Genomic DNA, 23,947 nt, shown 5'->3' on the forward strand with positions numbered 1-23,947 from the left:
GCTGCAGTTGAAGGCTACAAATTTTCTGTTGGAAATTATAGTGTGCTAAATTCGGCCTATACTCATTTATCATATGTGCATTTCTATGAAACCTGCGGCTGCACTAATCATTGAAAAAAATTGTGCAAAAACTACCCAATTGCACGATGCACATGAATTGTCAAATTACTTTTAAATGTAAAATAATAGTACTATAATCTAAAATAATAGTACTATAATCTGAAATATTACTTTAAAAATGTAAAATAATAGTACTATAATGTAAAATAATAGTACTATAGCAGTGCATAACCTGAATAAAAAATATGAAAATAATCTGAAATACAAACAGATGAAAGAAAATTTACATGTAGTCTCTGTATTGTATAATGGGTAAGTAGTGGCTGCAAACATCTATAAGATCTGAAAGGAAGTGAAGCTCGTACTTCAAATGTTAACAAACAGATATAAGTAATTCATCCGGGGCATTAAAAGGCATATTTTTACCGTATATCGAACTACTTAGCTACATATAACCGAATTTCGGCAAAGCAAACAAAGAAGGTGACTCGTTACACTCAGGTGCTAGGTTCAAACAAAAAATGTGTAAGTATACCTGCTTCATAATTTATATATTTAATAACACGCATGGTCTTCATCATTGTCCAGCTTTCACCGGTTCCAAGTAGTGTTGAAAGGAACATGACCTGAAATGAATCTTCATGTGGAAAAAGGACAGACATTAGAAGAAAAATCAGAATATATGTCATCCATACATTTCGATGCAGCTCGCATTAGACATGCTTCTGAAAGGATTAATCTGTAGTCAATAAGAAATCATATTGTGCATTTTCAGTCATATTTCGTGGTGAAAACAAAGAGAATCATTATTGAATTTCAACCCACTTACAAATGTCCCAGACTCTTTTTCAGTATATGTTGTGGGATGATATGTGAATCTAATAGCCGGCCTCAGATGGGGCCGGTGAAACCAAGTAGCCAACGCCCAACGGTTTACACACATCAGCATCCTGAAGAAATCCAGAAATTAAGCATGCATGCATGATCAAACAAACAATAGCAGGAACTGACATAGTTGGTGAAGGAGATGAGACGATGCAGAGTGTATAGATCCTCCCATTACATAAAAAAAGAGAAGCAAATCTAGTAAGAGAAGCTACCCTTCTAGTAGTAACGCCATTGAGCAAAAGCGACCCAAAGGCACCAAAAAGATGACCTGGTTTCCACTCTAGTTCTACTCTGTTTACAAAGTTGCAGGTCGGCATACGCTAAAAAATAAAAGTTGAAGTTAAGCAGCTAATGTTCTCTTGACCAGAGAGTGGGAGCGTGAGTTGTAACCACATGTCTAAACGTAAAGAAGAACAAAAAATATGTGATGTGTATTCTATGACATACCTGGAACTCAAAAGGTTCAGAAAGGAATATTGGAAGGAATAGTGCCCTCAAAAGAGCAGGCAAGATTAGACGGAGCATACAAAACGAAGAGGGCCTAATTCTAAAAAAATTAAGTCTATGGATCGACGAAGAGGGAGCGTCCGGGCATCACCTTTGGACAGTCGTTGAGCAGGCTGTGGTTTCAGCCGTTAGTGAGCCGGTTGATGCACCGGAGGTTCTCGGTGTCGAGGCGCGCCTAGTGCGGCGCGCCGACGCAGATGGGTTCGAAAGAACGACCTCACTGTACACCACACAACAACCATCGCATCGGGCCATGTTGTCCGCGTGCCGGCATAGCACGCGCTCCAGCCTTGGCGCCGCCCAGGCCGTAGAGGGAACACAAATCGAACAACGCGAAGAGGTTTGACCTGGAGAGTAGCCACGGCGCCGCTCGCTCACCACTGGTTCTAGCCCCGATGGTGGCCGCCACAATCCTAGTCCCTAGAGGAGTCTGGGTTCTTCTATGTCCGTGGCCTGTATGTTTGGGGTTGGAGAGAGATAGAGGCCTTCTTTGGTTCATAGGATAGGAATTTTATAGGAATAGGAAAATCATAGGAAGTGAGATGACATGTATGTCAATTCCTATAGAGAAAGAGATGCCATTTGGTGCATAGGATAGGATTTTTTCCATTGAGTCTAGGCTAATGTTTTTTTTTCCTCCAAAACGTGAAGGATTGATTCCTATCCTACATAGAAATAGGAATCCATTCCTACAAACCAAAGGGCTTCAAAAAAAAATTTCCTTTCCAAATCCTATCATATAGAATTTCTACAAAAATCCTACAAACCAAAGGAGGCCAGAGATGGGGAATGGGAGATGGGGAGGCCGGCTTATGAGAAGGTTCAGACACAAAAGGACGGTTTGATTGCAAGACGGTTCGATTTCGATTCCGTGGCTCGAGGAAGGAAGAGTCAACAGAGGGGAGGCTGGCTACAGTGCCGCCGCTGCGCCAGATGCAATGCAGGGGGAGGAGGCGATGGGTCAGCCTGACGTAGGTCCAACTACTCGTAACTGAAGGAAAACATGGCTGGTCTGGACTGTGGTGGTCCCACATGTAAGCCAGTAAGAAAAATGTGATGTGGCTAGGTTGGTGATGTAAATAGGCTGCATGTCAAGAGAAATGTGTTAGTGGGGATGAACTATTTAGGTATTATAGATTAGTTCGCTCACCATCTGAGACGGGTCGGCTGTTGGGCTTGTGATGCATCTCATTTTGAAATCCCGAGGCAACCAGTTTTGCACGCCATATGTGTTTCGTTTGGCCATTGCCAACTCTACGAATTAACCCTGTGAGCAAGAATGCCCCTGCCTTCAAAAGTTGCATGCCGAACCTGTGACGGTGAGCTGCTCAATTTAGATTACAGGAACTCTATATTTGAGAAATACTTTGACTTTAGGGTTCTAGCATTGAGAGAGTTTGGTTCCTGGAGTATATGCTAGGCCTGTCTCGCTAATAAGGCTAGGTTAAAAAGTTCTATGTCTCTGAAACCTAAGCCCTCCATATACTAGGGTATTGTTATTATTGCCAAGTAAACCCGTTTGACTTTTCTTTTTTCTTCCTTGCCTCCCCATCAGAACTTCCTGATTAGTGAGTTAATATGATGGCATACCTCTAGAAAGCTTGAAACGCGACATAGAGTAAACCAGGACAACCTGAGCAACTGCCTTTATTATAACATCTTTTTTCACCACCAGCAGCAGATAATAGTCTCTCCATCCATCCCTTGACCGTGTTCCAAACTCTGTCGCATAGGTACTTGAAAGTGTCGTTTTTTGAGTTGCCAACATCACTTGCATCCTTAAATATTTTTTTTAAAAGAGTTTCACTTTTTTTAGAATAAAAAGAGTTTCATTTGGTACTTCAAGTTTTTTTAAAGAAACTCAAGCTTTAATCATTAGAAATAGCCATTATATCATTATTAGAATTGGTCCAATTTCACTATTTGGCTCCCCGAACCATTCAGAAATGAACGAAAATCTAGCCAATTTGGCAAGTTCATGAGCAACTTTGTTTGCTTCTCTATTATTGTGCTCGAATCTACAAATAGAAAAATCACAAGCTAAATGAAAACAATCATAAAAAGTTACCGCCGCTGCCCCAACGACCGTCCTCCTTCCTTCATGGTGTTGATCACCTACATATTATCTGAGTTAATAATAATGCAGTTGCATCCTATCCCTTGCGCCATCAATAGACTGAATTTTAGGGCCAGAGCTTTAACCATCAGTACATCCGCACACCAGCCAATCTTACCATTTCCCGAGCAATGAATCTACCTCTCTCGTCTCTTAAGACACCTCATTGTACCCCTGAGTAAGTCATGGTTAAAACTTAAAAGAAACATCAACATTAAGTTTAACAAACTCCGTCGGAGGTAAGACCATCCTCCGCTTTTCATGGAAACCTTTGATTTGAAAATAATAACAAAATGGGCACCACTAGGCATCGACTACTCATAGTTTGCGTCTATCAGACTAATCGGTCATCATTGGATTGAAAGTAGATCGTATGTCCGATCTGATAATTATCCCACGCGAGAGATTTCAAGTTTTGATTGGCCGACTTCAAGTTTTGATTTTATAGCTGACTAGTAAATGTGTACGTGCAATGCACGTTGATATTAGGTAATATATTAATTACATATAAATATTAGATAGGATATCATTTGCGTATTAATTATCTGAGTAGCATTGGCATTTATATTTGGTATGATATTAATTGCACACTAAACGTGTTGAGCGCTCACCATTGGAGCAGTCTGAGTCGTTGGATTGACCTGATTTGATGGCCGGGATTTGTTGGATCTGCCCCTTTGAGTCTTTTTATATCTCTACTTCTAATGTCTCAGTTGGTAGGTCGTGTTCTGGATTTTATTTTCGTCCCACCTCACCCGGTCTTTTTTGGTACTTCTTTGGTACTTCCTCCCACCTCCCTCTCAGCCGTGAAAACCAAGGAAAACCCCGCGATCGAGTCCCGCACACGCCCAACCTCTCGTCTCACGCTAAGCCGCATAGAACCAAAAAAAACCTCAAGCCGAGTCCCCCGCCCACCCCCACGCACTCCAGGCCCTAACATCCCGTCGCACCAAGACAGACGAACCAAAAAAATCTACGAATAGTCCGCCGGTTATTTTTCGCTGGTTTTTATTTCGCCTCACCACTTTCGTTGGTTTTATTTCGCTGGTTTTATTTCGCCTCCCTCCCACCTGCCTTTTCGCTTCACCACCCACATAAACCCATCAGATTAGTTACCATAAAAAAATCGCAAGCAATCAAGTATTGATGATCAAATTAGTTACCATATAAAAAATAAATCGCAATCAATCAAGTATTGATGGGATATTTCCTTATATTGATGTGATTTCCCCTTTTTTATCATCAATCGTCTCTACTGCCTAAAAATGCGTAGCTTTCCTTTTCGCTTCACCACCCACATAAACCCATCAGATTAGTTACTATATAAAAAATAAATCGCAATCAATCAAGTATTGATGATCGGATTAGTTACCGTATAAAAAATAAATCGCAATCAATCAAGTATTGATGGGATATTTCCTTATATTGATGTGATTTTCCCTTTCTTATCATCAATCATCTCTACTGACTAAAAAAATGCGTAGCTTTCCTTTTCGCTTCACCACCCACATAAACCCATCAGATTAGTTACCATATAAAAAATAAATCACAATCAATCAAGTATTGATGATCAGATTAGTTATCATATAAAAAATAAATCGCAATCAATCAAGTATTGATGGTATATTTTCTTATATTGATGTGATTTTGCGTAGCTTTCCTTTTCCTGCCAACCGACTGCGTCCCGTCTCCGTACATCCGCCCTCGTTGCTCTGCCTCCCGCACGAAAAAAACCCTCTCGTTTGACCTCCCCCAAACCCCGCATGATGGAAAAACCCAGCCGCCTGCTTCCCCTCCTCTCGACCGCTCCATACGTCCAGATCGCGGCCCCATCCCCATCCTCCTCTCACGTCACGGCGGTCGATGGATTGCCGCCACCACCCTCCTACTCTCTCTCCGCCGCCGTCCTCCCGCTCGCTCGCCGCCGCCGTCGCCACCAATCCCGGCGAAGGCGCCGTTGCTGCTATGTCGCCTCCTTTCCCCATCCAAGCCTGACCATGGTAACGGTGCCCTTTCATGTGTCCCGCGGTGAGGTTTGGGGAGGCGCAACCACAATCCAGTAGGGATCTCACCGCGGACCCGTCCGCTGGGATGGGTGTTGCCTCCGTTGCGAATGGGATCGAAGGGAGGGACTACTTCGTCGTCAAGGTCGGCGAGGCAGCGGCCGATTGGGAGCCCGGTTGTGAACATGGGAGTTCGTCCCCATGGAGGCGGCGGCCGTGGAGATTGGATGTGAAGCAACCCCACTTGCCGGTGGTGGAGGCTTGCCGTCCATGTGATCCTTTCTTCTCCCGGTATCCCCATTCCTTGCCTCCCATTACAAAAGCGAGCATAAATGAGAGCAGGGGCTGATTTTCATCACTTCATTTCTCATATTTTTAGTTGCTTTTTTGAGATTATACAAGATGCTCCCGATCTGTTTTGTCAAATTACTTGGATCGTCTTATGGAATTGACAGCCATCACATTTTTCACCTCATGTTATTTCTTAATCCTTGTCCCACTAGGCATCCACTACATGTTTGGTAATGACGTGATGTTGAGGCGGCTAGGAGAAGCTCAGCAGCCAGATCAAGGGCTATCGAGATGGATTTTGGAGCCAAGCAATAGTTCTTCTGTTAAATTTTGGTTATTATCTTTTCTATTGTTACGATTGTGGGATGGTTGATTTTGACTCGGTGTAACATTTGCATTTGTTTCCCCAGCTTGTTGGCGTAGATGCGTGGCACTGCGGCAACTAATCAAGAGCGAGGGCAGTGCACATCAGAGCTACGCTGAATGTAGCGAGCCAACCACAAATTGGGTATGTTCACACGAGGGATGGGAGAGGAGAGGAACATTAACATTTTTCATGATTTGGATGAAAATTTCAGTTCATAGTTTCTCCGTACGTGGCAACACACTAACGGTACTCATGGGCTTAGGATGAAAGTAGCGTCAGCAGAATCAGTAGGTTGGATGGGAAGGCGGTTGTTGCCCTTGTCCCTTGGTGCTAGCCTACCGTGGTGGCCTCACTAACTTGCTCATTGCGAATACGAGTTCGTGGGGTCGCGAATTGCTGCAGATTTGTTTTTATCACTTTTTACAATATTTATTGATGTATCCCTAACTCATCGAGTCATTTTTAGCTTTGATTTCCCATATACGCCAGCCTAAATATCCCATGGTCAGAATATTTGCATGGTTAGTGGACATTGTCCCTTTCTTTCTAATGTTTAATATTTTATATTGCCGATAGAAATAATTTTATCCGCTTGATTTAGGAAGTGGACATATGTAGGTCAACATATTTTGTAGCTCTTTCGGATGTAAAAGCATATGTTGCATAAGAAATTATTATCTTCCAAGCATACTCACATTTCACTAACAAATAGGGGGAGGTTCAGACTTCAGAGCAATGATAAAAAAGTTTATTCCTCACTCTTTTGTTGGAATTTTAGTTCCAAGTTAACATGATTTTTTATCCGCTTCATAAGTCATGCATCTGCTTAATTAGATGATAAGTAGGGCTATTGTGAGGTCTGTTTAAACTCCAGCATAAGGAATTCTTGTTTAAGAAAAAAGACTTTTGGCTTCTTTAATTATAAATTGATTGCAACATCGTGTTAGTATGTGATTTCTCACATCTAGTTGTAATATTTGTGAAGACGTGCATTGCACGTGCACTTGGAAGCGGGCCCGTGGCCCGCGCCGGACGGCGCCGACGCTGACCCGGGCCACCTCCTCCACGTATTCTTGGAGCTGTGGCTGGCCGATTTACATGAAATTAATTCCCTCAGTTCTGGTGGCAAATATAATACACATAATCCATATTATTATGCACTAGCGTGTGTGTGTGAAATAGATGGATTATGGTCCCGTATCCAATAAGATGGATATGTGTGTGTGTTAGAGAGAGGGAGAGGGGGAGAGAGAGTGAGGAAGAGGGAGGGAGTGTGTGTGTGAGGATTTGATGGTAAAAAAGGTCGCCAATGTCGTAATATTGAACTCTTTAAGTTAATGTGGCCCCGTTGCAACGCACGGGCGTTCTTCTAGTTGGTATAGAAGATATAGATAACCGCGAGTTTTCCTTCTTTTTTTTTGAGGGGTATGACGGCGACTTTTCCTTTTCCCGACGACGAGCTGCATAGAATTTATACCGCCGTCGTGATCGGCCGAGCGCCCAAGCCCAGTTACTTAGCTAGGCTATCGGTCCATCCGGCCCAGACCAAACACAAACAGAAAGTCCCTGTTACGTATTCTCTCAGCAGAGACGCACTCGCGACACTACGACTCGCTCCCACCACCGCGCGTGCCGTGTCAGGCGGCCATCGCGCTACGCCGGCAGCCGCCACGGAACATCTGGACCAAACCCCCGCCGGCCACCACCCAGCGCGGCTGCAAAGGCCCCCGGGACTCTACCCTAGACGAGAGCGAGGAGGTCTTGAGAGAGAGAGATGGTCTGGGCGCTGACCCCCGTCGGCACAGAGCGCGGTGTGCCACCCCCTTCCCCCACTCCGATTCCTCCGACCTCGTAGTGCACAGATTTTTCCTTTCAGTTTGGTGATGAATGGTTTCCATGGGGTCTTGCAGGGGCGCAGAAGTACTACATCTCCGCCGCCGGGACGTACACGGTCGGCCGCAAAGGTCTGTTGTATAAGGCTTGTTGGTTCATTCAGGTTTTGTTTCTGTGTGCAACTACATATGTGGTGATAAGATAGTTGTGTTAGCGGTTCAATTGTTGAGTTCTTGTACACAACCCCTTGGCAGGTTGGAAAAAAAGGAGATGATGTTTTGGGATTCAGATATGCTGGTTGATTCCTACGATTTTAATCTGTATCCTGTCCCTTCATTTGTCTGAAATGCAGTCTATAGTCAAGGATTTTATCTTTCCTACTGTATTTACTAGACCATCAAGGACAAGAGCCACACTCTTCTTTTCAGTAAAGTTGATATGGTCTCCATTTGTGCAAGCCCCTAAAACTGATAGATTATCAATATAGTAGCTTGTGATTTGGAATTCATAGACTATCAGTATACATTGAACATCATGTATTAGACTGTAGATTGACACCGGCATTTCTGCTACAGATTGCGATATCGTTCAAACAGAAACGTCGATATCCCGAGTGCATGCGGAGATAGCAGTTGAAAAGATGGTTGCCTGGGAGCCACGTTCTGGTGCTCCAGCAAGCCCTTCATGTGTTAGTGTAGTTGATCGTTCAAAATATGGCACATTTGTCAACAAGGTACAGGGGACCCAGGGCAGTCGTCTACGTAAAGATGAAGTTGTGGTGCTTTCCGATGGCGATACTGTGACTTTCGGAAATGGCAACATGACCTTCAGGTTAGTATAAAAGAAAAATGGGGAAACGGTATGCTTGTGCCTTCTTCCCTGCTCACACATCTTTTTTTAATTAGCACGTGCAACTATCTGTAAGAAATGATTGTCAATGCATGCAATCATTTTTTAATGTTTTTTTTGCTTATTCCATATATGTACTGGTGCTTTGGTTGAAAAGGTGGATGTATAAGTTGCACTTAGTTCTGTTGATATTCCTGACAGGTTCTCGTTTGTCCCCATAGTGGTCTTTTTTCATGGCAAAAAGTCAGCACGAATTGATCGATCATTGCAGGCAGTCATGACATCTATTGGTTAGTGGTAACTACACTTGTATGATGTACTTGCTGTCGGTTCATTAGTAAGCATAGGTTTTGCCATGCTTGTTGCTACTTAATTTTGATAAGTCGGTATTATCCTTCTAAGGTGCATATGTTACTCGTAAGTGGTTTGATACATGTACACATGTTCTTGTGGATGAATCATCTCCATTGACACCTGAGCTCCTTGATGCAATCATCACAAAAAAGCCAATCATCTTGGGAAGCTGGTTCAAGGTACTTCCCTTTGTCCCTCCTGCAGCATTGCTTGGATGCTCGTATGGTCTTTTTTAGCCAGAGAACCTGAACTATGCGAATTAAGTTAATGCATATAGATGGACAGAGGAGGTCCTCTGGTGTGATTCTGTAAATTATATAGCAATGATCAACTATTTCACTTGTGTCATTTACACTTTCTTATTCATATGTATATTTCAGGTTTGAGTTCTTGTTTTGATCTGTTTCAGGCGATGGCTGAAAAGAACATACACACAGAGATCCCTTCTTGTACACAGTAAGCTGTGGGCAACCTTCAGCACCTGAGTTGTAGTTTCTGTTGATTCTTGCATCAACTTGTGGTTCTCCCATAACAACAGATGGTGATATATTCATCGTACTTGATCCAGATATATTCCAAACTTGACTCTTGATGGGATGGATATAAAGATGGTTGAGAACAAGCTCATGGAGAATTGCCTGGCAGGCCATACTTTTATCCTGGGGTCGTCAGAAAAGGTGGTGTATGTTAAAGTTGAAAGGATATCATCAGGCATTTTGCTGTTGACTAACGTTATTCAATTGCAGTATAAATTTGGAGAGAAAATACAAGAGCTACTGGAATCAACTGGAGCAAAATATCTTAGCATCGAGGAGTTTTGTGCTAACAGCCAGGTAAGTGTCCTAATATGTTATAAAATGTTTTTCTTTTTCTTTTGAGGATACCTTTGAGGAATAATGCATTTTCTCTTTAAAAACGTAAGGCACCCAAATTCTAGATGAAGAGGGCTTGAGTTGATAATAATGTCAGTTACTTATTCCGGTGCTACCTTATGTGATTGCTTCATTGCCTCTACTTGCATGACGATTTATCTTGTTATTGGTGGGTGTGTACTCTTTGTCTATGGGAGGTGCAAACAGATGAATGACTTAAGCATGAAATTGACAGGACTCTGGAGCTGGAGACAATGACCAACAAATTCTTCTTGTTCCTGCAAAATCTCCTTTGGAGTTCAGTAAGATGCGTCCTCTATTTCCTTTGCCCAAGACCACTGACGTGAAGCTATTTGCTGCTATATTGTCTGGTCGCTTGGAAGCAGCTGCTATTGAACCACCTGCTTGTAAGTATTAAAAGTTCCATGCATATGCATTTTTGGAGAACGTGCAAGAAATTTGGACACCTTAACACTAAGCAGTTGCATATATATGCCTTAATAAACCTACAAATGTAATTTTTTTTGCTAGACATGATTACATCCTCCAATACAACAGATGAAACTATTGTGGCGGATTCTGATGTTGAAACAGATACTGCAATATCTGATCATACTGTTGCTGCTAGCAAGTCTGAGCACCATATTCAGCATATGTCTGATGATAAAGCAGAAAGTAAAGTTACAAGCAGTGTGAGTGCTGTAAATTTAGAAGAAACAAACGTCAGCATCAATATTCAGAACGACCTGGAGAAAGAAGAAATTTTGGAACCCATGGAGGAGGATGTTCAGGTCATAGAGAAAACAGCAATTTCTGGGTTCAAAGCTGGAGGCGAGGACGTTCAGGTTATAAACAAGCTGGTGCAGGATGAGGCTTGTGATGCTGTTTTCGTGAACAAGGCGCCAAAGGATGAGAACTTGGACAGTAGCAGGGAAGAGACTTGTCATGTTATTTTCAGTCAAGATCTGATTGTCAAAAGGGTCCTTCAGCCAGCTCCTGCCGTGTTGACAGAAACTGGAGGTGTTAACTTCAAACGATTCAAAAAGGTATATTCTATATGCTCATGTAGTCCTTTTTGGCACAAAGTTGAATGCTAACACAGCGAAATCGTTAACCTTCAACTTTTCAGAGGCAAACCGTGTCTGGAAACAGCTTCAAGGCCCTTATTCCATGTGCACAAGAACCATACAGGTAAGATTATGATGACTTCCAATGGAATTTGACGTTCATCAGTTGGTTTTGCACTGAAAGGCTTATCGTATTCTGTTTCCTTTCCGTAGAGAGTCTGATTGCGAGAAAGGCACCTTGAACGATTTCATGAGAGAGGAGAAGCGGCGAAAGCAAATGGAATCCATTGCAGAGGACCTCTTCAACAACCAGAAGGTACCTGTGGGCTTGCCCAGCACTGCCACTCCCATAACCTGTCCTGTGTATATGTATTTTAACCCTGTGATGGTGGGTTTTCAGCCGCAGAAAAAGAAGGCGGCTGCGGGCAGTTCAATCCAGATCCTGCTCACCGGTTGCCGATGAAGCCAGAGGATAAAACGACTCTTCGTCGGAAGCAACCGGATGGTGGCTCTCTTTTTGGGCACCTTTGTTTCCCAAGTTGTACCGAAGGTTTCTCGTCACCACGAGAGAAGCCAGTGATGGGAATTACTACTTACTAGTACTACATAGGAAGGGTGCGCGTAGGAGATGAATTGTCAGATATCATGCTCAGATTTTGGCAAGACGTTTGCATCACTGCACACACGTCGGAGGCGGCTGTTAGCCTGCACTGTTTCTTTTTTTTTTCTTTGACTCAACTTGGGCGTGTTTGGGACTGTTTCGCTTCACCAAAATCAGTTTCGCTCCATTAAATTCACTTTAGAGCAGTTTCATCCAAAAGTTGTAGCACTATCAAAGAGAATGTTTGGCTTTCATCTAGCTCCAGCTTCAAGAATGAGAAATTTGATGGAAAGGATATATTTGATTGGTCGAGGGGGGAGAAACGAAGAGGTATCCACTTACTGGTGGCAGTGGTGGGTAATTTCCACCCAAATCCAGTTTTTAGAGTTTTTTGGAGCACCCCTTGAAGAGTTTTATAAAAAATTGGGAGTTGTGTCCTAGATTCTAGTTTTTTGTGAAGCGGCATATTATGGAGCTATCTCGTTTAGTTTATATTTTCTAGAGTGGAGCTGAATTTTAAGGAGCAGCAGTGCCAAACAGACTCTTAGACAGGCTGAGGTAGGTAGAAAACCATGTTGAGCACATAGTTTGGTAGCTTACATCCATCTGCATGGAAGCACCAATCCCTTCTGCCTCACGCATTTGGTTGCGTGCATATGGCTCTTCTGATGCACACTATGCTACATGTTTGGTTTCACACATTTGGCTGTGTATACTGTTAGCATCTACTCCCTCCATTCTAAAATAGATGAGTCAACTTTATACTAATTTTGTCGCCCCTCTTCCTCTTCACCTACCACCCTAACCAGTGCTCATTGCATTTTATATATGACCACAATGATTACGCCAATAAACCAACACTACAATCAGGACGAATTGAACGATGATGATGTCTTCATCTCACACAGCCCAAACTGACCAGGAGAGCATAAAGTTGGACTGGCATCATCTGCCTTTCGCCTGGTCATAAAACTTTCGAAGCAGTTGTCTTTGTAATAGGTCGTTTGTTCATGTCATGTGTGCCATGATCCATGAACTGTAATCTCTTGAACCCTCCCTACGTATACCATGTATCACTTCACCTAGCATGATAAAAAAACAATTAAGCAACAAGCAAATGAACACAACATATGAAACATAAACAACATAGGCATGCATAATCTTATATCTCGAAAGGCAGAACAAGTTCGTCCTAACTACTATGATGTCATCCTATTACCATATTTAAAAGATGGTGTAATCCTATCAGTTCACCATCGACACAAAGAGATTAGTATATACCACCTCATCAAAATATATAGGCCAACAACAGTTTTTACCATAAAATGTACAACGTCATCGTCGGCGTCGTCTGTCATCATCATGCACGTCATCAGCACCATCATAAGCACAGTAGTAGTAGTGCTAGCCCAACAATATCCTAAGATAGAGCACCTTATGAACCCCCCTGCCAACGAACCCAGGCCCCTGTGCCATGATGTTTAGTAGGTGGCTAACAACCGCCATCAGAGCCTCCTGACCGAAGCCACCCATCTCCATGACGGAACTGTAGAGGGAAGGGTGAGCGTCGACGGTCTTGCTCTCCGTGATGGCAGTTGCCACTTCCTTGACAGCCTCAGTCATGCTGCTAAAGACGCTCAACTCCTCATCCATCAAGCTGCCCCTCTTCCTCTTCCTCTTCCTCCCAAGAACAAGAACATGGTCAACAGCCTTCTCATGACCATCAAGGGATGTTGGTCTCGAACTCCTGGGTATTTGGATACTCAGGCATAGGCATAGGCGAACTGAGATGCTCGCCGGAGCCCATGGCATGCTTGCCGGTAGCCAGCCGAGAAGATCTACCGCATCTCTAAGTAGTTCCGTATGAAAATGTTGAGGAACTTAGCATCCTTGGGGTGGACCTAACGAAGAAACACAATGTTGTTAGTTGTGTTTGGCATGTTAGAGAAACTAAACAAGTTCAACCAGTGCTATGTGAGCTAATCATAGTGTAGCCTTTGTAGTGCTATGTCTCCAACAGGATCATGAAGGTGCCGAAGAAGAGCATGAAGACAAATCGCCGTCGCCTTCTATAACCGACCAGAGAAGATGCTCTGCTTACCTTCTCGTCGGTGAAGAATCCAAATTCGACAGAGAATTCAAGAGGGGGAGGGGGGGGGGGGTGGCGACGGGGGTTTTGGCGATGAGCCGAAGGGGTAAATAGGATGACCGATTCGGCGGGAGGTGACCCAATTCCTCCTGCCGTTTTTCCGGGAATGCGCACATCGCTTGATGCATTGTTCCCCTCCTCTGCATGCCGCGAGCTTGATTAAAAGAAATTGGCTAATTCAGTCGTTATTAACGGGCCTAACTGAGATGTGTTGTAAGATGTGTTATATAGTTCGTAAAAAAAAAGATTTGTGTTATATAGATCAAACAGTAAACGCACATTCAAACGAGCCAAATTTGCATTCGGTGGACGTGGTGGAGGCCTGAGGAGAATGGAGGCTACCAAACGCCCCACAGACGTACCTCTTTGCAATTTCATCGTCCAGCTATTCCCAATTCCCCGTCCACTCCCCACGGCCCGAAATTTCATCTCGACGCCTTCGGCCGTCACCATGACCGACGCCGCCGCCTCGTCTTCCCGCCGGAGGATGGAGGCCGTCCGCCGCCATCTCCTCCCTCGGCCTCCGCCCGTCCTTAGCCTGGTACGAGCTATCTCTTAGAGGCCCCAGCCTGCCATCCCACTAAGTCCCCTCCTAACTCACTCGTATCATGTCTTGCTTAATCGGTCCCATTTCGTGCTCAGAATCAGCTAAGCGCCCCGGAGGCAGGACAGAGCCCGGTGATCATCGGCGGAATGGTGCTGGACATCCACGCGAAGCCATCCGTGCCGTCACATCCTGGCACCACCGTTCCTGGGATGGTAAATCACCATCTTGCTTTAAAACACACTCCTCATTTTCACCAATTGATAGCTTGGATCACATGATATTTTGCTGGATTGAATGATGTGAGGTATAAGCGTGCGGTGCGACGTTTGGATCAGCCATGACCAGTAGCCTAATTCTGTCAAAGTAGGCTTTGCTAGGATATATCCCTTCACATATTCTTACTATGGGCTTGAGTTTTCAAGGATCCATCGCAAAAGTCTCTACTTTCACACTTTTAGTCTGGTCGTTGTGCTAACCGTAAACTTGGCAAACCTCAAGATTCCTCGTCTGACCAGGCAAAACAATTTTTGGTTTCGAAAAATATTTTGCCCCCACCGAAGACAATGCTTTTCCACAGATTTCTTAACCTTAGATTTTCAAATTAGAGTGATTTTATTAGCTAAAATTAACCCTTTTCTTGTGACCAACCGAACTGGTTGATTTCGTGATTTTTGGCCGAACTTCTGCCAATCATGAGGTATCGGCATCTGCAGATAATTTTACCCCAACTTAGTCCATAAAAACTACAAGTTTTGTCATATTTAATCTCTTACTAGTTACTAGTAAAAGACTTCATCCTTGTTATTATGTATGTGTAATTATTTTGAACGCCTATCTATTTTGGTTGATATTATATGCATGTTATTCATCCTTAGGTCGAGGCATATAGCTTGCGTGCTTTCATTATTTCTGTCATATAACAAGAAAAGTTTGAATCGAATACCATTTGATGAAGTATTTGAACTTCATAGGTTAAGTACATCGGTGGGGGAGTAGCTAGAAATATTGCTGAGTGCATGGCTAAGCTTGGGACTCAACCACTCATGATTAGTGTCATTGGAGATGATATGGCAGGTATAACGTACTTATGTTGACGTAGTTTTTCTAATTACTAAATGTACTCATGTCAGAATACTCTTCACTTTTCCTGTCTTGAGCTAAAATTTGATCCAATACTTTTTGTTAATTCTGCTAAAGGGGATTTTCTATTGAAGTACTGGAGGTTGGCTGGACTATGTACAGATGGTAAGTGTGAAGTTATCTATCTTTCCGTACTGATCGTGATATCACATCATATATTTGTATGCATTTTCGGGGTTGTGGTAAACCCAGTTGCAATATTTATTTTGTATGTTGCTAATATGTTGAATATTTTCCCTTTACAATTAGTTCCTGGTTCTCCACTGGCTTAATGTTGTTTGGCAATTTGCTCTGTGCTTATTTGTGATGCAATGGTACAGGCCTACAGTTTTGTACAACAAACCAAAATTAAAACGCTAACTGTAGTGGGACTAGAAAAGCACCCCCCCCCCCCCGCCCCACCGCGGTTATCAAATAGCTCACAACCACCCTATGCCAAATTCAGTGTTAGTCGTGTTGTGGGGCCGAGGTTATGGTTTAGAAGGGGATAAATAGACCTTACAAAATCTACGTCCAATTTAAGCGATCAAGTAGCCTACACAACAAGTCTACAACAAGATAAGAGTGTGGAAGCGAAAATTGCAAGTAACTAGGAGTAAGGGAATATTGCAAACACATCAAACACAACGATGGTTTCTTGAGGTTCAGATTGTTGATGCAATCCTACTCCTCGTTGGTAAAGGTTCAAACACAAATTCGCAAGCCACACCAAGGCCTCGGCAAGGTCGACCACTAAGGTCCCACGAAGCCTCTTGCCCACCTATGTCACCATGGCTTGATACTACGAAGGTCAAAGCCTAACCCGGGGTTGATCTTCACGGAGAAGGCAATCACTAGGCCTTCTACAAACTCTTGATTCCTTCACACCTTGAAGGCTATCAAGTGACTCCTAATCGTCTCGGAGGCGCACACCCTCCAAGAGTAACAAGAAAAGGACAGTCACTTGGATGAACTCAAAAGATCTTCAATCAACTCTCTCAAGAATCCATAGGGTCTCTCTCACTAAGAATCAAATGATGGAGCAAAGAGAGATAGAACACTAAGCGGTCCAAGAGGTGGTGGAGTTCTGCTTTCAAACCCTCTGAAAAATGGCTCAAAAAATGCTTGCCCACTCAGTGGTGTGGGGGTCTATATTACCCCCCCCCCCCCCCGGTTTTAACCACAAGGCCACTATCAAAATTGCAATTTGCATGTATACAATACCACTATCTCTTTCCGAGAAGAATTTATTTGATTTTTGCCTCGTATGATGGTGCTTACTAATGCAAAAGTTGCATGCAGCCATAGAGAAAGAGGCACCACATGCACATGTTTAATTAGCCCAGAACACGAGAGGTTTTCCACACAGTTAATCCTGCTATTTATTAGTTTGTTTTCTTGGTATCTGAAAAATGAGGTAATGGCCTTGTATACAAAAATGGAGGGAGTATAGAAAAAAACAGAAATCTGACCGTTGCACAATAGCTTACAACTTGCTCAGTAATACCGAACAGAAAACCTGGCAGTAGGTGGCTGGCACTCGGAAGTACTGGCTGTCGAGTAACCCTCTTGAAAATCCAAATACCCGGGGGTACCGAATGCAAAAGACACAGGTACTGGACAATGGAGTAGTTCATTTCTGCATGAAGGATCAACTTGCTCAGAGGTACGGAAGTGATAATTCTCGGAAGTGTCGGGGTCAATAGAGGAACCCTGGAATGGAAGGGTGCAGAAACGGCCAAGTCTCAGCTTGGAGATGCCAGAAAGATTTGGCTTGGAAATACCGGGCCTATACCGAGACGCTGTGCCGAAGCAAATGAGAGGTGCTCGTAATTGCTAGACAAGGTTAAGCTCAGAGATACCAGAGCTAACAGAGATACACTTGGTAGGAGAAAAGCTCAGTGGCACAGGAAAAAAATCTCGGTTGTCCTGGGAAACACTTAGAGAACTGGGTTTGCTCATCAGCATCACTCACAACTCACTGGCTTGGTAGTACCAAGTAGGAATACTCGGAGGTATCGGGATGTAGGAAAATTTGAGGAATGAAGTGTTTGGAGTGGAAAACTTGGGGATTTGGTTGTGGATCTTGAGATAGGGTTCATCCCTAGCTATTTGCTTGCATTCCTCTTGATAATACAATTGTCCTTAAACTCAATCTGAATCATGGATCCACTAAAAAAAACTAGAAATTACAAACCACGAGCGTAAAGAAACAACCACTTGTCAGGGCAAAAATAGGGGTCACTGTTGATGTTTTCACATCAAAATGGACCACGTCCTGAACTGAACTTGATAAACCAATAGTCCTCTTAATTGCCTTGTCATTAATAACCAAAAATTAATAGGGGGACTAAATGCACTTTCACATGTACCCATCTCACTACAACATACTATATTGAGCATGTAAGCAATATGTCAGATATTGTGCAATCCATCAAAGGGTACAAACTGGTTAGATGCTGCAAATTAAAAGTACATAACATACGAGTTACCTTCCTATTTGTTGATAACTGAATGTAACACCTTTGAGGCAAAATCTTCTATGGGTTTTTTGTGAGCTTAAAAGAATTTAAAAAAATTGCACTTGGACATAATCAGCTAAATAAAATGTTTTAACTGACTAAACTATGTGTTTGGACTACACCTAAATGATAAGTGAAATGATCTTTAGACCAGGCTGTTAACTTTGTGATAATTATGTATTGCTTACTTGGCTCTTTTGAAAATTATGCTGCTCTTTTCTTGGTCTCCAATATATTATTTTGACTACTCCCTCCGATCCATATTTTTATGCTCCTTTAGTACAAAGTTGTACTAAAGGAGCGTCAATTAATATGGATCAGAGGGAGTAATTTTTTAGGGGAATTTTATGTGTATAATTGAATAAAATTATAATGTTGTGAAACTTCTGTCCACAACAAATTTAGTATTGTGACCTTTGTATATCCGGTATAAATATGTAGATAGTAAGCTAGCGATGGTCAAATTGTAAAAAGATACAACACGGATTCTGGAGCATCCTTTCTGAAACAGCGCAGGGAGTAAAATAATGTTTTGTTGAGAAAGCTCAGGATGGGCCCTAATGTTAAATGAAGAGATCACTCTGTTAAATAATTGCCTCAATCAAGCGATAATAAATTAACTAATTGGCTAAGATTAAGCCTTTCGAAGATCTCATTGTAGTTTCTAAGACAAGACCTTCAATTCTCTTGCAGCAACTTGAGGGTCTCAATTTTTCTTGTGTGACATCTTCTTTATAGAAACATCCTTAATTTATTATTTCACTGTGAATGCTGTTCATGAATTGTCAAGGTTTTTTTCATTTTATTTTTGCCCCTTTAAATGATCTTTAGTTATTTTCTATTAGCTAACATTATCTCACAGCACTTAAGTAGGAATACTGCAGGTTCCTGATGTTACAACCCCAGTAGTGTCAAATGTATTTGATGGGAATGGAGAATTATTTGCTGGTGTTGCGAGTGTGCAAGCAGTTGTAAGAATTATTCAACGAAATGTGTACTGTTTCCTTACATTGAACATTAGTGTTTGGCTGTTTGCTAATTACCACTATATTTATCTCTGTTTTCTTGGGGCAGGAAACTTTTCTTACCCCTACCTGGATATATCAGTTCTACCGCCGCATCTCCATTGCACCTCTACTAATGCTTGATGCCAATTTATCTCCTGAGTCACTTCAAGCCGCTTGCAAAAGTAAGTTGTTATATCTCTTTATTATCTTCTGGAGGCGATAACTTATTTAGTTTTTGTATGCATGTGTATGTTGGATACTGGATAGAGTAAATTTTATTTACCATAACAAGTGGCAGTTTTGAGACCAAGAATAATGGTTACCAGTGGTAACCTAAGATTGTCAGAAGTTTGTGGAGGATTTTTCAAACTAAATTTGCACTTATTCGATGTATTGAAGCTAACTGATATTTTCTTCCAAAATTCAAATTCGAAACCTAATTGATAAATTCAGGGCCAAACGGGGTCGTCGGCAACTGAAATCTTGGTCTTTAGTACTTTCTCCATTTCAAATTACAGGTCGTATAGTTTCCAGCTGCATTTTTTGTAAGCCACCAGAATGTTTTGGTTACTCATTCTGCCCTCTAATGCATTTCCCCCTCATGGTGTACCATGAAGTGACCCAACTTCCAATGAGCTTAAGTATCTCTCTGCATTGCATGCCTTCAAGTCTCTACATGCCCGAGCTCTATTCCTGCATGTACTTTTACTTGAAGGGTGTCCTTTTTATCCTCCGGTCTAGTTACTTTAAATGCTTCTTAATCTGTGTGCTCAAACAAAATGTGATCTGTAATCTAATGTGGAGGGAGTGTTTTCTTATATAAAGGCATTGTTGTTGCACTACATTACCTTTTAGTATACTTGTGAACTCCTATCTACCATATTTTTTGAGGAGCTTCCCCCAAAAAGTTTAACTTGAATGTCCCAATTATTACCGGTGTTATGTTTTTCATATCGTATTTTTTGGAGTAGGGTCAAAAGTTAGTGATAAACACTATATTGTGTTATTTGTTTCAGTAGCATATGAATCAGGGGTGCCTGTGTTATTTGAGCCTGTCTCGGTGGTAAAAAGTTCAAGAATCGCACCAATTGCGGAACATGTGAGTGCAAATGATTGAGTAAGCATTTTTTAGTATGTATATGGGAAGAATTACCCCCTTGGCTGATTCGAGAAAGCACCCCCTTGATTCCAAAACTGTTTACTTTGCACCCTCCAACCATTAGAACAAGTGCAGATCGGCATGACTGTTCAAATTTCATGGGTAAGAAATGTGTGTATAGATGAGTCTTAGAGGCAAACCACAAATACCATTAGAGAGGAGAGAGAGTATCGTTTTGAACTAGTAGGGGCACATGTAGAAAGCGAACAAAGGTGGAGAGAAGGTGATTTGGGACCGTGGTGTGTTGATATCTAGATGGCAAAATTCGGTAATGTGGCTGTCTACTCAGAAAAAAAAAACAGTGATGTGGCTGTCTACTCAGAAAAAAAGTCAGTGATGTTGTTTCCAACGCGGCGGCAGTCGCTGATGTTCAACCAACCAACCCATGTTTTGGTTTTGCACCAGTTCTGGTAATTGGATGGTTTTGTAGTTGAAGTAGTTTTAGGCAGTCCGGGCAAGAGTTACGCGGTAAATGCACTTCTCTTCCCATTATATTTGAAGTTTACTTATTGATTTTCTATGATGATTCAGATAACTTGCACTTCCCCGAATGAGATTGAGCTTATTGCCATGGCAAACGCACTGTCTACTCCAGGGAAATACAACTTCGTCAAACTTGAGCAGTGCAGCAACAAAGCAGAATCTGTAGATTATTTGTTTGAAATGCTCAGCCCAGCAATGTTTTTTCTTCTCGAAAAGGGCATCAAGCTTCTCCTGGTGACACTTGGCTCGAATGGTGTTTTCATATGTTGCAGAGAGCACGTCAACTTCATGAAGGATCCGAAAAGGTGTAAAGTGACACCTTTCTCAACTCAGCTACTTGAAAAATTGGAGGGATGTTCTCTATCCAGCATGCCTGTTAATTTGTCTAGAGAAGGTTCTTCCAGAACTTGTGTTTTCCATTTACCTGCAACATCTGCCTCAGTGGTCAGCCTCACAGGCGCGGGTGATTGTTTGGTTGGTGGGTTCCTTTCATCTCTATGTGGGGGATTGGATATTATGCAAAGTGTTGCAGTTGGGATTGCTGTAGCAAAGGCGTCCGTTGAATCTGAAGCTAACATACCTGCCAATTTTTCTGCTGCAAGCATCGCAGGTCCTTCACATGAATCTTTATCAGTTTCTCTGTTTTGTGGGATTTGTTATTGATTTGTTGATATTTTGTTGCATAAGTAACTACCCCCTCCGTTCTTAAATATAAGCCTTTTTAGAGATTCCAATACAGACTACATACGGAGCAAAACGAGTGAATCTACACTTTAAAATACGTCTATATACATCCATATGTAGTCCGTATTGAAATCTTTAAAAAGGCTTATATTTAGAAACGGAGGGATTAGCATATTTCTTGTGTCCAAACCCCCTGTAATGTCAAAAGTGTAAACATCCACTTAGAGCTTGAAATTCAACACCTGTCCTGTGTATTGCCTTCTTGGAGGATGTTTTATGCTCTCTGTTTTATCTTCTCTCCATTTTCGATTGCAGCGAAACTAATTACCGTTTCTTGTATGCAGATGAGGCAAGAAGGACGCTGCTATCAGCTAGACAGATATGGTGCCAATAAATAGAGGACCACTGCAAACATTTTGGTGTTATTTTCATTCGAGTTAGGAGAGAGAATTTGTCATGTGACAGTTCATTTTTCTTCTTCTGAATGGTTGGATGTGCCTTCGAGTGCATAGCAGCGCCATAAATGTGCCTGCCAAAAAGATGTGTTGTAACTAATGATTATTTGTTGAGCCTGTAGGTCAGGCGCCTGAAAATTATTTCCAGTTTCTGTCGGTTTGCTCTTTTGCTCTCTCCCCCTCTTCCAACCATTGGATTGTTGTTCTTCTTCATCCTCCCAATGCTGCACTGTTAGTCCCCCTCATGCTGCCCCCGTGCCTGAGCTACTCCCTCCGGTGGGTTTATAAGTCGGGCACAGTTTTTCAGGTCTTTGGTTTAATGGGAAACATGTATTATATTTCATAAAAATGTATCTTTAGATTCGTTGTCAAATGTAGTTTCTAACCACATAGTGTCTTGTGGCATGTTATACATATTTCATTAATCAAATCGAAGACATAAAAACCCATGCCCGACTTATAAACCCAATAACCCAATCGGAGGGAGTAGTCAAGATTCTTCCTAGCAGTCAAGATTCTTCCTCCGGCGGCGAGCCACGTTGTCTTCGCCCTTGTGAGGTCCTGGCAATTTGTATGGTTTTAGAGTTTAGGAATGGACCGTATTTTATGATTGTTAATTTGAAATGTTACAACCTTCGTTCACAAATATAACATGTTTTGGATTTTTTAGTATGAATTACATACGGACAGAAGTGAGTGAACAAACACACTAAAATCTCTCTATATGTATCCTATTAAAAGAAAAGTTAAAACATCTTATATTTGTGAGCGGAAGGAGTATGATGCAATGTTTGATCATGATCTTTTGTGGGGTTCGATGGGCGCAGTTTTGAGAAACTTACGCATTTATAGGGAGTGGAGACTTGAAAATTGATATGTGCGTTGATGCTTCATGAGCACAAGCGCAAGCACTAGCCATTAAATTTAGGCTCGAGTTTGTTGGAATTATATGTCCTGCAAATTCAAACCGCTTGGAATTATTAATATTTGGAGTACCTCATTATGGAATTAAATATGTATTTGCACATTGAATTACTTTATATGTTTAGCATGGAATTAGTACTTGCTGGCAGTGGCGAATCTAGAAAAAATCGAAGGGGGGTTGGGCTACCTGGGATCATGCAAACATGTGTTGGGCTTGGCTAGCAAGTGACTGGACTGGACCCCCCCCCTTAAGATTCGCCACTGCTTGTTGCAACGTAAGTATAATGTGCCTAATGAAGTTGGTTCATTATCCGTGGGACACAATATACTATGTACTGTATATTGGAAAGATTACATTAGACGGAGCTAGATCATATAGTTAGACTACATCCCTAATGTTGATCTACATAATTAGAGAAATTTGCACTCTGGCATATTGCTCACAAGTGCCTGCTCTAGGGACTCGGCAGACAGAATCCGTTAACAGACAAATTGTAACAGGGTTGGTAGTTTGATGTGGACTCTATCCAAAAAAAGGTTTAAAAGACTACGAATCTTATCTATATAAGAGGTGGACTCTTTAGAAAGACAGTATAAGAAGGCCGAGAGATGCGAATTGTGAGCGGTACCATACAAAAGCACAGAGGAATAGGGGGTGGACCACAAACCATATTTTTTTTTACCATAAACCGTAATCTCGGAGATGCGAATTGTGATCCATGGGCATAGACATTTTGCTTGAAAGTCATGGATCTTCATATGAGATAGGCCATTTGGTGAAGTTTTTTTAGTTTGTCATATTGCAAGTTTACATTTTTTCCAACAAACTAGTGCATATATAAGGGCTCCATGCAAAAGGATTTCAATTTTTGAGGTATTTTTTATTTTCTTTAATTTTCCAAATTATGGTCAAACTTACAAGGATGACCATTCATACCAAGAGGTTGGTAATTTCACCTTTGTTTGTGGCTACTACATACAATCCTAATGTGCAAGCTTGAAATTAGTTTCCCCAATTTTTATGACCAAAATAGAGCACACTTGTAGTTCAAATTTGAATTACTTGATGTAAATCTCTAGAAATTCATTA

At 42.0% G+C, this 23,947-nt stretch overlaps 2 protein-coding genes across 4 annotated transcripts; both read left to right on the forward strand.

Annotated features, from left to right (window-relative positions):
• The first annotated feature begins 7,775 nt into the window (after positions 1–7,775).
• NBS1 (nijmegen breakage syndrome 1) lies at positions 7,776–12,141 on the forward strand. Its single transcript, XM_048673640.2, has 13 exons — positions 7,776–8,043; positions 8,143–8,196; positions 8,641–8,896; positions 9,116–9,204; positions 9,317–9,447; positions 9,678–9,724; positions 9,837–9,945; positions 10,015–10,101; positions 10,376–10,547; positions 10,672–11,186; positions 11,270–11,331; positions 11,421–11,523; positions 11,608–12,141. Exons 1-13 carry the CDS (start codon positions 8,007–8,009, stop codon positions 11,668–11,670), a joined length of 1,725 nt encoding a protein of 574 aa, XP_048529597.1. The 5' UTR covers positions 7,776–8,006; the 3' UTR covers positions 11,671–12,141.
• A 2,147-nt stretch (positions 12,142–14,288) lies between these two features.
• On the forward strand, positions 14,289–22,085 carry LOC125508827 (pfkB-like carbohydrate kinase family protein). 3 transcript variants are annotated; one of them, XM_048673630.2, is made up of 9 exons: positions 14,292–14,498; positions 14,600–14,716; positions 15,476–15,578; positions 15,702–15,749; positions 19,019–19,116; positions 19,220–19,334; positions 20,172–20,251; positions 20,843–21,404; positions 21,823–22,085. In XM_048673630.2, exons 1-9 carry the CDS (start codon positions 14,409–14,411, stop codon positions 21,870–21,872), a joined length of 1,263 nt encoding a protein of 420 aa, XP_048529587.1. In that variant the 5' UTR covers positions 14,292–14,408; the 3' UTR covers positions 21,873–22,085. The 3 variants fall into 3 exon arrangements, with proteins under 3 accessions (XP_087375276.1, XP_048529587.1, XP_048529580.1); XM_048673623.2 differs by having other exon boundaries at positions 14,294–14,498; positions 20,169–20,251; XM_087519150.1 differs by lacking the exon at positions 21,823–22,085 and having other exon boundaries at positions 14,289–14,498; positions 20,169–20,251; positions 20,843–21,782.
• The last annotated feature ends 1,862 nt before the right edge of the window (positions 22,086–23,947 follow it).

The sequence above is a fragment of the Triticum urartu genome, chromosome 1A (assembly GCF_056163025.1).
Source record: "Triticum urartu cultivar PI428250 chromosome 1A, HENAU_Tu73, whole genome shotgun sequence".
NCBI lineage: Eukaryota > Viridiplantae > Streptophyta > Magnoliopsida > Poales > Poaceae > Triticum > Triticum urartu.

Coding starts and splice junctions, on each gene's coding strand:
- NBS1 (XM_048673640.2), top strand. CDS start 8,007: ATGGTCTGGGCGCTGACCCCCGTCGGCACAGAGCGCG. Junction 8,897..9,115: donor AATGGCAACATGACCTTCAG/GTTAGTATAAAA, acceptor TATTCCTGACAG/GTTCTCGTTTGTCCCCATAG. Junction 9,205..9,316: donor GGCAGTCATGACATCTATTG/GTTAGTGGTAAC, acceptor TATCCTTCTAAG/GTGCATATGTTACTCGTAAG.
- LOC125508827 (XM_087519150.1), top strand. CDS start 14,289: ATGGAGGCTACCAAACGCCCCACAGACGTACCTCTTTGCAATTTCATC. Junction 14,499..14,599: donor CTCCGCCCGTCCTTAGCCTG/GTACGAGCTATC, acceptor TTTCGTGCTCAG/AATCAGCTAAGCGCCCCGGA. Junction 15,750..19,018: donor GGCTGGACTATGTACAGATG/GTAAGTGTGAAG, acceptor GCACTTAAGTAG/GAATACTGCAGGTTCCTGAT.